Here is a 12,089-nt window from a genome sequence, read left to right as displayed (position 1 = left end):
GAGGTAATTATGGGGAGGAAGTGGGCAGGAAGCTTTTGCATTATGGTAAACTGTGGTCAATGTCATGAGACAAAGTATATGTAAACTTCTATATGGAAAGTGAATTTGCTCTGTAAATCTTCACCCAAGTCACAATTAAAAAAAAAAAGAAAAGAAATGGTCATGATCTTTAGTCATTGTTGTTGTGATGTTGTTAGGTGCCATTGACTTGTCTCCGACTCACAGCGACCCTATGCACTGCAGAACAAAACACTGCCCAGTCTTGTGCCAGCCTCACAATCACTGCTATACCTGAGCCCATCCTTGTACCCACTGTGTCTATCCATCTCATTGAGGGTGTTCCCCTTCTTTGTTGACCCACCACTTTACCAAGCATGATATTGTTCTCCAGGGAATGGTTCCTCAAGACGACATAACCAAAGTAGGTGAGATGAAGTCTAGCCATCCTTGCTTCCAAGGAGCATTCTGGCTGCACTTCGTCCAGGACAGATTTGTTAATCCTTTTAGCAGACCATGGTACTCTTAGCATTCTTCTCCAACACCACAAACTCAAAAGCATCAACTTTTCATTGGTCTTCCTTATTCATTGTCCAGCTCTCACATGCATAAGAGGCGACTGAAAATACCATGGCTTGGGTTAAGGCACATCTTAGTCTTCAAGGAGACATCTTTGCTGTTCAGTACCTGAAAGAGGTCCTTTGCAGCAGATTTGCCCAATGCAATATGTAGTCTGATGTCTTGACTGCTGCTTCCATTGGTGCTGATTCTAGAAGCAAGTATATATGAAATCCTTGACAACTTCAATCTTTTCTCCATCTACTGTGAAGCTGTTTGTTGGACCAGTTGTGAGAATTTTTGTTTTCCTTATATTGAGGTGGAATCCATACTGCAGACTGTAATCTTTAATCTTCATCAGTAAGCGCTTCAAGTCATTCTCACTTTCAGCAAGCAAAGTTGTATCATCTGTGTATCGTAGGTTGTTAATGAGTCTTCCTCCAATCCTGATGCCACATTCTTCACATAATCCAGCTCCTCAGATTATTTGCTCAGCATACAAGTTGAATAAGTATGGTGAAAGGATACAACCTTGACGCACTCCCTTCTTGATTCTGAACCAGGCAGTATCCCCTTGTTCTGCTCGAACGATAGCCTTCTGATCAATGTCCAGGTTGAGTACAATCAAGTGGTCTCGTATTCCCATTCTTCTCAATATTATCCATAAATTTTTATGATCCACACAATCGAATGCTTTTGCATAGTCAATAAAACATAAGTAAACATCTTTCTGGTACTCTTTGCTTTCAGCTAAGATCCATATGACATCAGCTATGATATCCCTCGTTTCATGTCCTCTTCTGAATCCAGCCTGCATTTCTGGAAGCTCTCTGTCAATATACTGCTGCAACCATCTTTGAATTATCTTCAGTAAGATTTTACTTGCATGTGATATTAATCATACTGTTCAATAGTTTCCACATTCTGTGGGATCATCTTTCTTTGGAATGGGTACAAATATGGATCTCTTCCAGTCAGTTGGCCAGGTAGCTGTCTTCCAAATCTCTTGGCATAGCCGAGTGAGTGCCTTCAGTGAGGCATCCACTTGCTGAAACATCTCAATGGGTATCCTGTCAATTCCTGGAGCCTTGCTCTTTGCTAATTCCTACAGTGCAGCTTCAACTTCTTCCTTCAGTACCATTGGTTCTTGATTATATGTCACCTCCTGAAATGGATGAAGATTGACCAGGTCTTTTTGGTACAGTGACTCTGTGTATTCCTTCCATCTTCTTTTGATGCTTCCTGTATCATTCAATATTTTGCCCATAGAATCTTTCAGTATTGTAATTCCAGGCTTAAATTTTTTCCTCAGTTCTTTCAGCTTGAGAAATGCCAAGTGTGTTCTTCCCTTTTAGTTTTCTAACTCCAGGTCTTTGCACATTTCATTATAGTAATTGGCTTTGTCTGCTCAAGCCGCTCTTCGAAATCTTCTGTTCAGTTCTTTTATCTTGTCATTTCTTCCATTTGCTTTAGCCACTCTCCACTCAAGGACAAGTTTCAGAGTCTCTTCTGACATCCATTTTGGTCTTTTCTTCCTGTCTTGTCTTTTTAGTGACCTCTTGCTTTCTTCATGGATGATGTTCTTGATGTCATCCCACAATTCCTCTGGTTTTCAGTCACCAGTGTTCAATGCAACAAATCTATTCTTTAAATGGTCTCTAAATTCAGGAGGGCTATTATCAAAGTCATATTTTGGCTCTCATGGACTTGTTTAATTGTCTTCAACGTCAACTTGAATGTGCATATAAGCAATTGATGGTCTGTTCCACAATCAGCTCCTGGCCTTGTTTTGGCTGAAGATACTGAACTTCCTCATCACCTCTTGCCAGAGATATAGTCAATCTGATTCCTGTGTATTCCATCTAGTGAAGTCCACCTGTATAGTCATTGCTTGTTGTTGTTGTTATATGCCATCGAGTCGGCCCCGACTCATACTGACCCCTCCTTGGGTTTCCAAGACAGTATCACTACAGAAGTAGATTGCCCAACCTTCCTTCCGAGGAGTGGCTGGTGGGTTTGAACCACCAACCTTAGGTTAGCAGTCAAGTGCTTTAGGCACTATGATACCAGAGCTCCTAGTCATCGCTTATATTGTTGAAAAAAGGTATTTGCAATGAGTAAGTCACTGGTCTTGCAAAATTCTATCACATGACCTCCAGCATTATTTCTAGCCACAAGGCCATATTTTCCAACTACCAGTAATTCTTCTTTTGTTTCCAACTTTTGCATTCCAGTCACCAATGATAATCAACACATCTTGATTGTACATTCCGTCAATTTCAGACTGCAAAAGTTGGTAGAAATCTTCAATATCCTCATCTTTGGCTTTGGTGGTTGGTGTGTAAATTTGATTAACAGTAGTAGTAACTGATCTTCCTTTTAGGTGAATGGATATTATCCTATCACTGACAGGACTGTACTTTAGGACAGATCTTGAAACACTCTGTGACAATGAATGCCACACAATTCCTCTTTGTCATTCCCAGCATAGTAGATCATATGGTTGTCTGATCCCAAATAGCCAAAACCAGTCCATTTCAGCTCACTAAAGCCTAGGATATCAATCTTTATGTGTTCCATTTCATTTCTGACAACTTCCAATTTTCCTAGATTCATACTTCCTACATTCCATGTTCCAATTATTAATGGATGCTTGCTTGCATCTGTTTATGATCATTTTTGAGTTGTGTCACATCAGCCAGTGGAGGTCCCGAAAGCTTTACTCAATCCATATTGCTAAAGTCATCTCTACTCTGAGGAGTGAGCTCTTCCCTAGTCAAATTTTGAGTGCCTTCTGACCTGATAGGCTCATCTTCCATCAATGTTTCAGGGCTATTCATAAAGTTTTCCAGTAATATATGAGACAGGGTTTCACTGCTATTCATAAGGTTTTCACTGACCAATTGTTTGAGAAATGGATGGCCTCTTTCTTCTTCCAAGTCTGTTTTAGCCCAGAAGCTCCTCTGAAACCTGTCCACCATGGATAACCCTGCTGGCATTCTGCAACACAGTGGCATAACCTCCAGCCTCATAGCAACATGTAAGCCACCAAAGGACGACAAACTGACACACAAGTTCGTCTCCCTTAGTTGTTCCTAACCCCTCTGCATCTGCCTACCTTGGCAACAGCCTTAAAACAGAGCCACACCCTAGTGAAAAGCAGCCCCAGGTCTGCCTACCATAGGCCCTGGCCTTAATATAGAACCACCCCCAAGGGAAAAGTAGTCCCCAGCCCTAGGCCGCCTACCTCAGGCCGGGCCTTAAAATAGAGCTGGCCCCAAGTGAAAGCAGCCTCCAAGCTCCGGGCTGCCTATCTCAGGCCCCAGCCTTAATATAGAGCCATACCCAAGTGAAAAACAGCCTCCAAGCCTCAGGCCTGCCTACCTCAGGCCCCAGCCTTAATACAGAGGCACACCCATGAGAAAAGTAGAGCCTCCAAGCCCCAGGCCATTAGAAAGATGCAAATCAAAACAACAGTGAAAAATCATGTCACTCCAGCAATAACAGCAAAGTTCAACAAGGCAGAAAATAACAAATGCTAGAGAGGCTGTGGAAAGATTGGAACTCTCATACACTGCTGTTAGGACTGTAAAATGGAACAACCTCTATGGCAAACATTATGGTGCTTCCTCTAAAAGTTGGAAATAGAAATAGCATTTGATCCAGCAATCCCATTACTAGGAATATATCCTAAAGAGGTGGGACTTGGAACACAAATACATATATATGCACCCATGTTTACTGCAGCACTATTTACAATAGCAAAGAGGTGGAAACAACTTAAGTGCCCATCGACAGATGAGTGGATAACCAAACTATGGTACATACACATGATAGAATATTATGCAACATTAAAGAATAATGGAGAATCCACGAATCATCACAACATGGATGAACTTGGAGGGCATTATGTGGAGTGAAACAAACCAATCACAGAAGGACAAATACTATATGGGTCCCTTACTGTAAAAAGTCAAGTAAAGGTTTATATGTTGTTGTTGTTGTTATGTGCCGTTGAGTCGGACCTGACTCATAGCGACCCCTCCTTGGGTTTCTGAGGCAGTATCACTATGGAAGCAGATTGCCCCATCTTCCTTCCGAGGAGTTGCTGGTGGGTTTGAACCGCCAGCCTTCTGGTTAGCAGTCAAGTGCCTTAGGCACTACGCTACCAGAGCTCCCAAAGGTTTATATAGGGAAGAAAATTTTCTTTCTTGGTTACCAGAGATGGGAGAGGAGGGAAAAGGAGGAAAAACAGATGGATAATTTAGAGATACTGCATACATATATATATAGAGAGAGAGAGAGAAATAAAATTAGCCATTAGTTGATAGTTTTTAAAGCTAGGTTATGGGCACATGGAGGTTCATTGTACTAGTCTTTGTTTCTATTTAATATGTGAATAAAACTTTTTTAAAATTTACAATTCTTTCACATACTTTAAAGGTCCCTCTATCATATATTCAGTCAGCTAGTGAAGAAATATGAAAATTCCATTACTAATATGTGGGTAGTGGCTTTCCCTGTAGAAAATACTAGTACTGATACTGAAGAGTTTTGACTTTTTAGCATTTTCAGCTTTACTTGTTCTTGAGTTAATGCTGAAAAGAATGTCAGTGATAAAAAAAAAAAAAAAAGAAGATAATAAATCTCTATCCCTTGCCAAAAATATCCAGAGAGAGGTGGCTACAAAGGATAGGAGTTAAAAGCTGAATAAAAGGTTGCATTCATAGCATTCTCAGAATGTTAAATAAAATGAGTTTTGTTTAACAAAATACCAGGAAGAAAGTCTTAACTGGATTGAGAATTGGAAGGCCCACCCTGGTCTAAGGAGACTCTCTCCTTAGGAAATACTTTCTTGCTCAGCTCCTCACTCTGGTTGAAATCTGAGGATACTTATCTATTTAAAGCAATAAAAATATAGTGAATTAATACCTGCCTGCGAAAAATGTCTGCTTCAACTCCACCAATGTTAGTTTCCTCTAGCAGCAATAGGAACACCCTCCATGAACACAGTCAAGTACATGGTAGGAGAGATGCCCAGAGTGACATGAATCACTTCTAGGTGTTGGCTTGGCTGTACCAAGTCAGAATTGCTCCTTTCCAAAAAAGCCCAAAACAAGATATGAAGAAAAGAGTAGAGTCATGCTTAATGGTAGAAAAATATTCAAGTTCCTATTTTTTTCACCTCAAACATTATAGAATGAAAGACCTTTCTCTTCTCGGTCTCCTTCAAGAAGCTGAGCCCTGTACAAAGGCATAGCAAGGGTAACAAGTGCTAAGGGTAATCTCCAAGTTGCATGCCCTCACCCTGCAATACAAATACCAAGAGCAATCTCTAAGTTGCAACACCACCACCATCCCCATTTCAAGATGAATAGATGTAGACAGTGGCAACACATCAGCAGAAACATCTTCCTCCCTATTGTCTGGCTGCCTCAATCAGATGCCTTTCATATTTGTGGCACCTCAGGATGCTGTCACCCCTTTGGACTTATACCCAGTTGCCCCCTTCTTCCTGGCTCCCTACCTATACCTCTGGATGTCTGGATGTCTACTGTGATTGAGGAAGGACCACACTGAATTAACTACTCAGTGGCACTCCAACTGTCACCCAGGGACTTGCCACATCTGCCCACCTCAAATATACGTCTAGTCTTGGACCTGATTAACTTTCTTAAATTATTTTTGAGTCTCATCAAGAATTTTCTCTAAAAATACTAGGAAGCAAATGAATAAACTTCTAAGAGGGTAAAAATATTTCAAATTACACACAGAGTATATATCCAAAATATTTTCCCATAAGGTAATGATTGCACCATATTCACAATACCTTTATTACTTAAAATATCATGTTCACAAATATCTACTCTGGGCAAAACCTTGACTTAGATGCTGTGATGTCATAAGAGAGGGAAGGAGGTGATCCTTGCTCTCAAATTAGAATAGAACAACCAAGAAGGACTGATGAAAGTCTCGCCATGTCCAATAATTCAGGAGAAACAGAAAACATGGCCCCTCAAAAATTTTGTCATCTGGGTGTAAATTCTACCAAATCCATAAAAGAATTACATATGTACATGATCAAGAGCTAGGAAAGAATCTCAAAAAAAGTGAAAACAACTAAATAGTATAAAAAGCAAGATTACCCCCTACATTTTTTATTCTTATTGCATTATACAAAAATGAGATTTGTGATCTTGAATACACACATGAAGTATGTGATAAACAGCATTACATAGCATTCTATTAGCAAGTAGAAAGCAACAACTATATAGGAACACCTAAGTTATCAGGAGGAGGTGTTGTAGAGTGGTTATAGACTGAAGTGGGGTAGGGAACACTTTGAGGGGATTAATCAAGAAAAGAATTCTCAGAAATAATCTAAACAGATTTTAAGACCTAGAGCTGTGAGAATGAATTGGTAGTGTGAGAGGGTAAGAGAAGTGGAGGGCATAATCCAAGGGAATAAAGGATAGATATGCACAAAGGCAGACAATTAAAAGGAACTAAGTTTTACTTGAGAGAACCTACATTGAGGGGCATAGAGACAGGGGTATTAGGGTGAACACACTGATATCAAATAACACTGATTATCATTGTCATTTAATAAAACAAAGCAATTTTATTCATTGATTTCCACTCCCCCTCCCCCTAATTAACGGCAAACTCACCTTCCTATTGGCATCAAGGCTGGAAGCTGGAATCTGTAGAGTAACCTTATATTCTGTTCTTTTATCCAGTTCTTCTGCAATGTAACTAGCTTCTCTTACCAAGAGATTGGCTTTAACAATTTGTTCCCTCAACCTCATCAGGCTATTATTCAGTGTTGCTTCTCTTTAGAAAAGAGGAGATGGAAGTGGGGAGGAGATAACATGTAAAGCAGAATATCATAATATTGTACAGTCCATGTTATGATAATGTCAAAATGCAAACCAAGCTTTAAAATTACATTTTATATACAGGGAATAATATTACTGACACTGACCTATGCACACACTTGTATCTAGACTACATTACAAGCATTGGCATACATTTGTGTAACAAATTGGCCTTCCACTAGGGTCAAAACCAACCAATTGCCATCAAGTCTATTCCAAATCATAGTGACCCGATAAGACAAAGCAGAACTGCCCCATAGGGTTTCCAAAGCTGTACATCTTTATGGAAGCAGACTGCCTCATCTTTCTCCCATGGAGTGGCCTGCGGGTTTGAACTGAAAACCTTTTGATTAGTCACCCAATGCTTTAACCGCCGCACCACCAGAGCTCCTTTCTATTAGGGCAATGCTTCTCAATCTTTACTGTGAATACAAATCATCTGGAGATTTTGACTCAGTAGATCTCAGGGGCAGGTAAAGGAGACAAGTGTCAGAGATTGTGAATTTCTATTAAACTCCAGGTGATAGAGATGCAACCTGCCTGCAGACCAAACTTTACCATCTGTAGCTATGGAATGAAGGAAGATGGGGCAATCTACTTCCATAGTGATACTGCCTCAGAAACCCAAGGAGGGGTCGCTATGAGTCAGGTCTGACTCAATGGCACATAACAACAACAACAACAGCTGTGGAATAAAATATTTTAGTTTAGGGCTAATTATGTGAATAGTAGATGTTAGATATAAACTGAACCTAACTGTTCGACTTATGTACCAATTCTACTTAAAGAAAGACTTAGGAACCAAACTCATCTGTTAACTGGAGACTGTCTCTACAGTGATAAAGCATAACTTCTAATTATAAATGCTTATTTAAATTCAGAAGCCATACAAACTGAAAATGGATTAGCTTTGAACATAAACAGTTTTGAATAAGTCAATATAGACTGACAGGAAAATAAAGATATTCCCAGGTGGTTCTTGGCTGTAACTCTCCCTTTTAATATAATTCCTTTTCAAAGAAAAGTCTCAATTTTTCCATTCACCATATTATCAAGGTGGGTTAAAGGTGAGGAGACTATGCTATAGATGTAGTACATGTAAAAGTTCCTATATACCACCTACCTCTCCTCAGCCCACTGCCTTAAGCGTTGTTGAGCACTGGGTGAGTGGAAAGAGAATCTGTCCATGCCACTACGATAGTTCTGCTTCTCAGGAGATAGCCTTCTTCGTAGCTGCTCCAGTTCATGTTCATACATAAGCCTCTGGCGCTCCAATGCTGATCGTTTTTCTTCTTCATACTGTTTTTCCAGGCTATTCAATATTGACTGCATTGGATCTAAGTGAGTTATTTAAAAAAAGGTAAACAGTAAAATGTAACATACTTCAAAATTTACTCTACCTTATTATGTTGCTTAAAAAACTGAAAAATAAATTCTGAATTCTAAAATTCTAATATAATATTGTTGTTGTTGTTATGTGCCATCGAGTCGGCCCCGACTCATAGCGACCCCTCCTTGGGTTTCCGAGGCAGTATCACTACGGAAGTAGGATTGCCCAACCTTCCTTCCGAGGAGTGGCTAGTGGGTTTGAACCACCAGCCTTCTGGTTAGCAGTCAAGTGCTTTAGCCACTATGCTACCAGAGCTCCTAATATAATATTAGGAAATTTAAATATAGATTGAATATCAGAAAATATTAGGGAATTATCATTAACTTTATTAGGTGTGATAATGCTTTCATAGAAGATAATGTGTATGTAATGGTTACATAGAAGAATGTCCTTATTCTTATAAAAGGCAAGTTGAACTATTTAGGGATGAAGTTAAAATATCTGCAAGCTATTTTCAAATCATTCAGCAAAAAATAAGCAGATAGAAATATAAAAATATATAAAGCAAACAGAGATTTGTTTACAACTACTGAATCTAAGTGGTAAATATATAGGTATTAACATTTTTGTATGTTTAAAATTTTTCATATTAAAATCAGAATAAAATAACAGAATATAAAAATTCTATATCAAAGGAGTTTAATGTATTTAAAAAATTGTAAGCCAGTTTATACTTTTGATAATAACAAGGGCTTTAAATGTGCCACAAAGTTTGAAGTCATATTCCTTAGGGAAAATAAGGGAGGAGTAAGAAACTGAGTAATAGCCCAATAAACAATATAAACAAATAACAAATTGAAAAGAAAATTGAACTCAGTTATACTAAGGTCACATACATTCATTTATTTCATTAATTCCACAAACATATACTAAGGACCTAATATGTTCCAGGCATTATTCTACATGCTCAGTAAACAATGAAAGAATAAGATACACTCTTAATCCTTTCAACTTACTGTCCAGGTCCCAGAGAATTACTTGGCTAATTCAAAAATACACATACCACGCATGAAACAGTCATAAAGTCAGGGTGCAAGCTTCTGACTAGTTGTCTATATCTTATTTCAAAACATTTTATAATTAATGTTGTAAACTATCAAGAGATGAAAACAATGTTGCCCCACCTCTAATTTGAAAAAAAAGATACTTACATGAGAGTTAAAAAAAAACAGATCAGGTTAATACCCTATTAAAATTGTATAAATATTAGTTAAATGGTTTTAAACCATAGATTTTTGTATGAAAGAGCCACTTTAATTAATATCATAAGATTCTTTTTTTTTTTTTAATTGTGATTTGGGTGAAAATTTACAGAGCAAATTCACTTTCCATACAACAGTTCACATACACTTTGTCTCATGACATTGACTACAATTTACCCCAATGCAATAGCTTCCCTTCCACTTCCTCCCAATAGTTATCTCTTTCCTGTGTCCATCCCTCCATGCACTCCTGCCCCCTAGCTGTCTCCCTGTGCATAAACAGCCCTTCTTTATCCCATGATATCATAAGATTCTTAAAAACAATTTGGAATAACTAAGCTTTTCATAGGTTGGGCAATCAGTCTACTTCTGTAATTATACAGTGATAACCTCAGAAACCTAAGGAGGGGTTGGGTTATGTGCCGACTTGATGGCACATAACAACAACAACAAGCTTTCTGTACTCTCAAATTTTTATCATGTTTTATCTAAGTTGGTTATATTTCAAGTTATCTTCCATAAAGAAAGAGTAGGTCTATTCTGTGTTCTAAACATAACCTAAGATATGGCAGACGTTCCAGAAATACATTGTAATAATAATAAGCCAGTGGTAGTCAAGTCTCAAAATTGAGAAATTCTAGAACAAGGCTTGCAGTGACTTGATTATATAGCAACCCAGAAAGAATAAAGTCTTTATAAACATAATAAATTATTAAAGCCAAGGATATTAAAGTCAAGAGTATAGAGAAAAGAAACATAAAAACTTTCTTACAACTAAAATGTCTCATTCTTCAACATTTTAATTTTAACACTCTACCAATTTTAAAAGATTCTAAAATGCTTACCATTATTACCAAGAGCCTTCATGGTAACTTCCATCTGTGCATATTCATAATTAAAATTAATTTCACTGGACACCTCACTGGAGGAATCTCCATCTACATCCAGCTGCTCAGAACTGTTATCGTTCTTCATGGAGTTGTCATGTTCCTCATCCTCTCTTTCTGCTTTCTTTTTCTTTTTCGGCAAATTGAGTCTGGCAGTGGGGAGGAGAAAGAATAAATATACTTCTTTAAATAAAGAGATATATTTATTTATTCCATTCATGAACTATTGGTATTTTGGTAGATGCCAAGAGGGATATCATGCAAGTACAAAGCAATTACTGTACTCAGGAAGTTTATATTCTAGTGGTAGAAATAAAGTACAAACATACATGACTTACAAGCTAGGTACTAAAGAAACAAAGCCACATACATGACTTACAAGCTAGGTACTAAAGAAAAGCTAAGAACTCCATCTCAGAAGAATAATAATGGAAGGTACACAGAGTAGGAAAACAAGTGAACTGAGTCATAAAGGACAAGCAGAAATGAGGGCCTTAGGGCAGAGGGAATAGCACGAGAAAAGATGTGAAATAGAAAAGCTCATATTCTTTGTTTGGAGAAATTAAGACTAGAACAAATGGGGAATATACAACATTTGTATATCAGAGACTATTAGAGGAAAACTAGAAAGATCAACTTTATCCAAACTGTGAAGGTTTTGAATACTAAGACAAGTAATATACACTTGATTCGATTTGGGAAGGAGAAAAAGAAAAAAAAATTTCTCCACACACTTTGTATCCATTTGCCCTTTAATTCAAAATATCAAATGATCTACAAATAAAGGATTCCATTAGCACTGAAAAAAAAATCACTTTGATATCTGAAGTACAGTGCCCAGGAAAAACAATGGCCCAGGATTTTAATTTTATATAATAGCCAGCTCGCCTTTCCTGGCCAACACAACACCAATTTTGTTTGGAAAAAAAATACATGCAGTCCAGGTAAAATATTTCTTTCTCAGCCTACCTTGGAACTAAGTGGCAAATTGTGGTAAATGAGACATAAGTGGAAGTCTGCTGGAGATTCTGGGAAGACTTCTGCTTTTTTAATCAAAAGGCTAGTCATCTTTCTCCCTCTTTTTTTTCCTGTTTGCCTGAATGTGGCTTTGGTGGCTGGATTGAAGTAGCCATTTTTAGACCATAAAGGAAATGCCAAGAAAATCACAAGAGTTCAG

At 38.0% G+C, this 12,089-nt stretch overlaps 1 protein-coding gene across 1 annotated transcript in view; it reads right to left on the bottom strand.

Moving 5' to 3' along the window:
* KIF13B (kinesin family member 13B) overlaps positions 1–12,089 on the bottom strand; it is a 351,480-nt gene that overhangs the window by 155,390 nt on the left and 184,001 nt on the right. Inside the window, exons 16-18 of the mRNA XM_007938771.1 lie at positions 10,871–11,061; positions 8,557–8,770; positions 7,227–7,389 (exon numbers count right to left, since the gene is read on the bottom strand). Of these exons, the coding sequence (XP_007936962.1) occupies positions 7,227–7,389; positions 8,557–8,770; positions 10,871–11,061 (568 nt within the window). The remainder of the gene's footprint in view (positions 1–7,226; positions 7,390–8,556; positions 8,771–10,870; positions 11,062–12,089) is intronic.

The sequence above is a fragment of the Orycteropus afer genome, unplaced genomic scaffold, assembly GCF_000298275.1.
Source record: "Orycteropus afer afer isolate SDZICR_OR568_19922 unplaced genomic scaffold, OryAfe1.0 scaffold00053, whole genome shotgun sequence".
NCBI lineage: Eukaryota > Metazoa > Chordata > Mammalia > Tubulidentata > Orycteropodidae > Orycteropus > Orycteropus afer.
The sequence above is the reverse complement of the archived record's forward strand: the minus strand, read 5'-3'. Positions and strand labels throughout refer to the sequence as shown.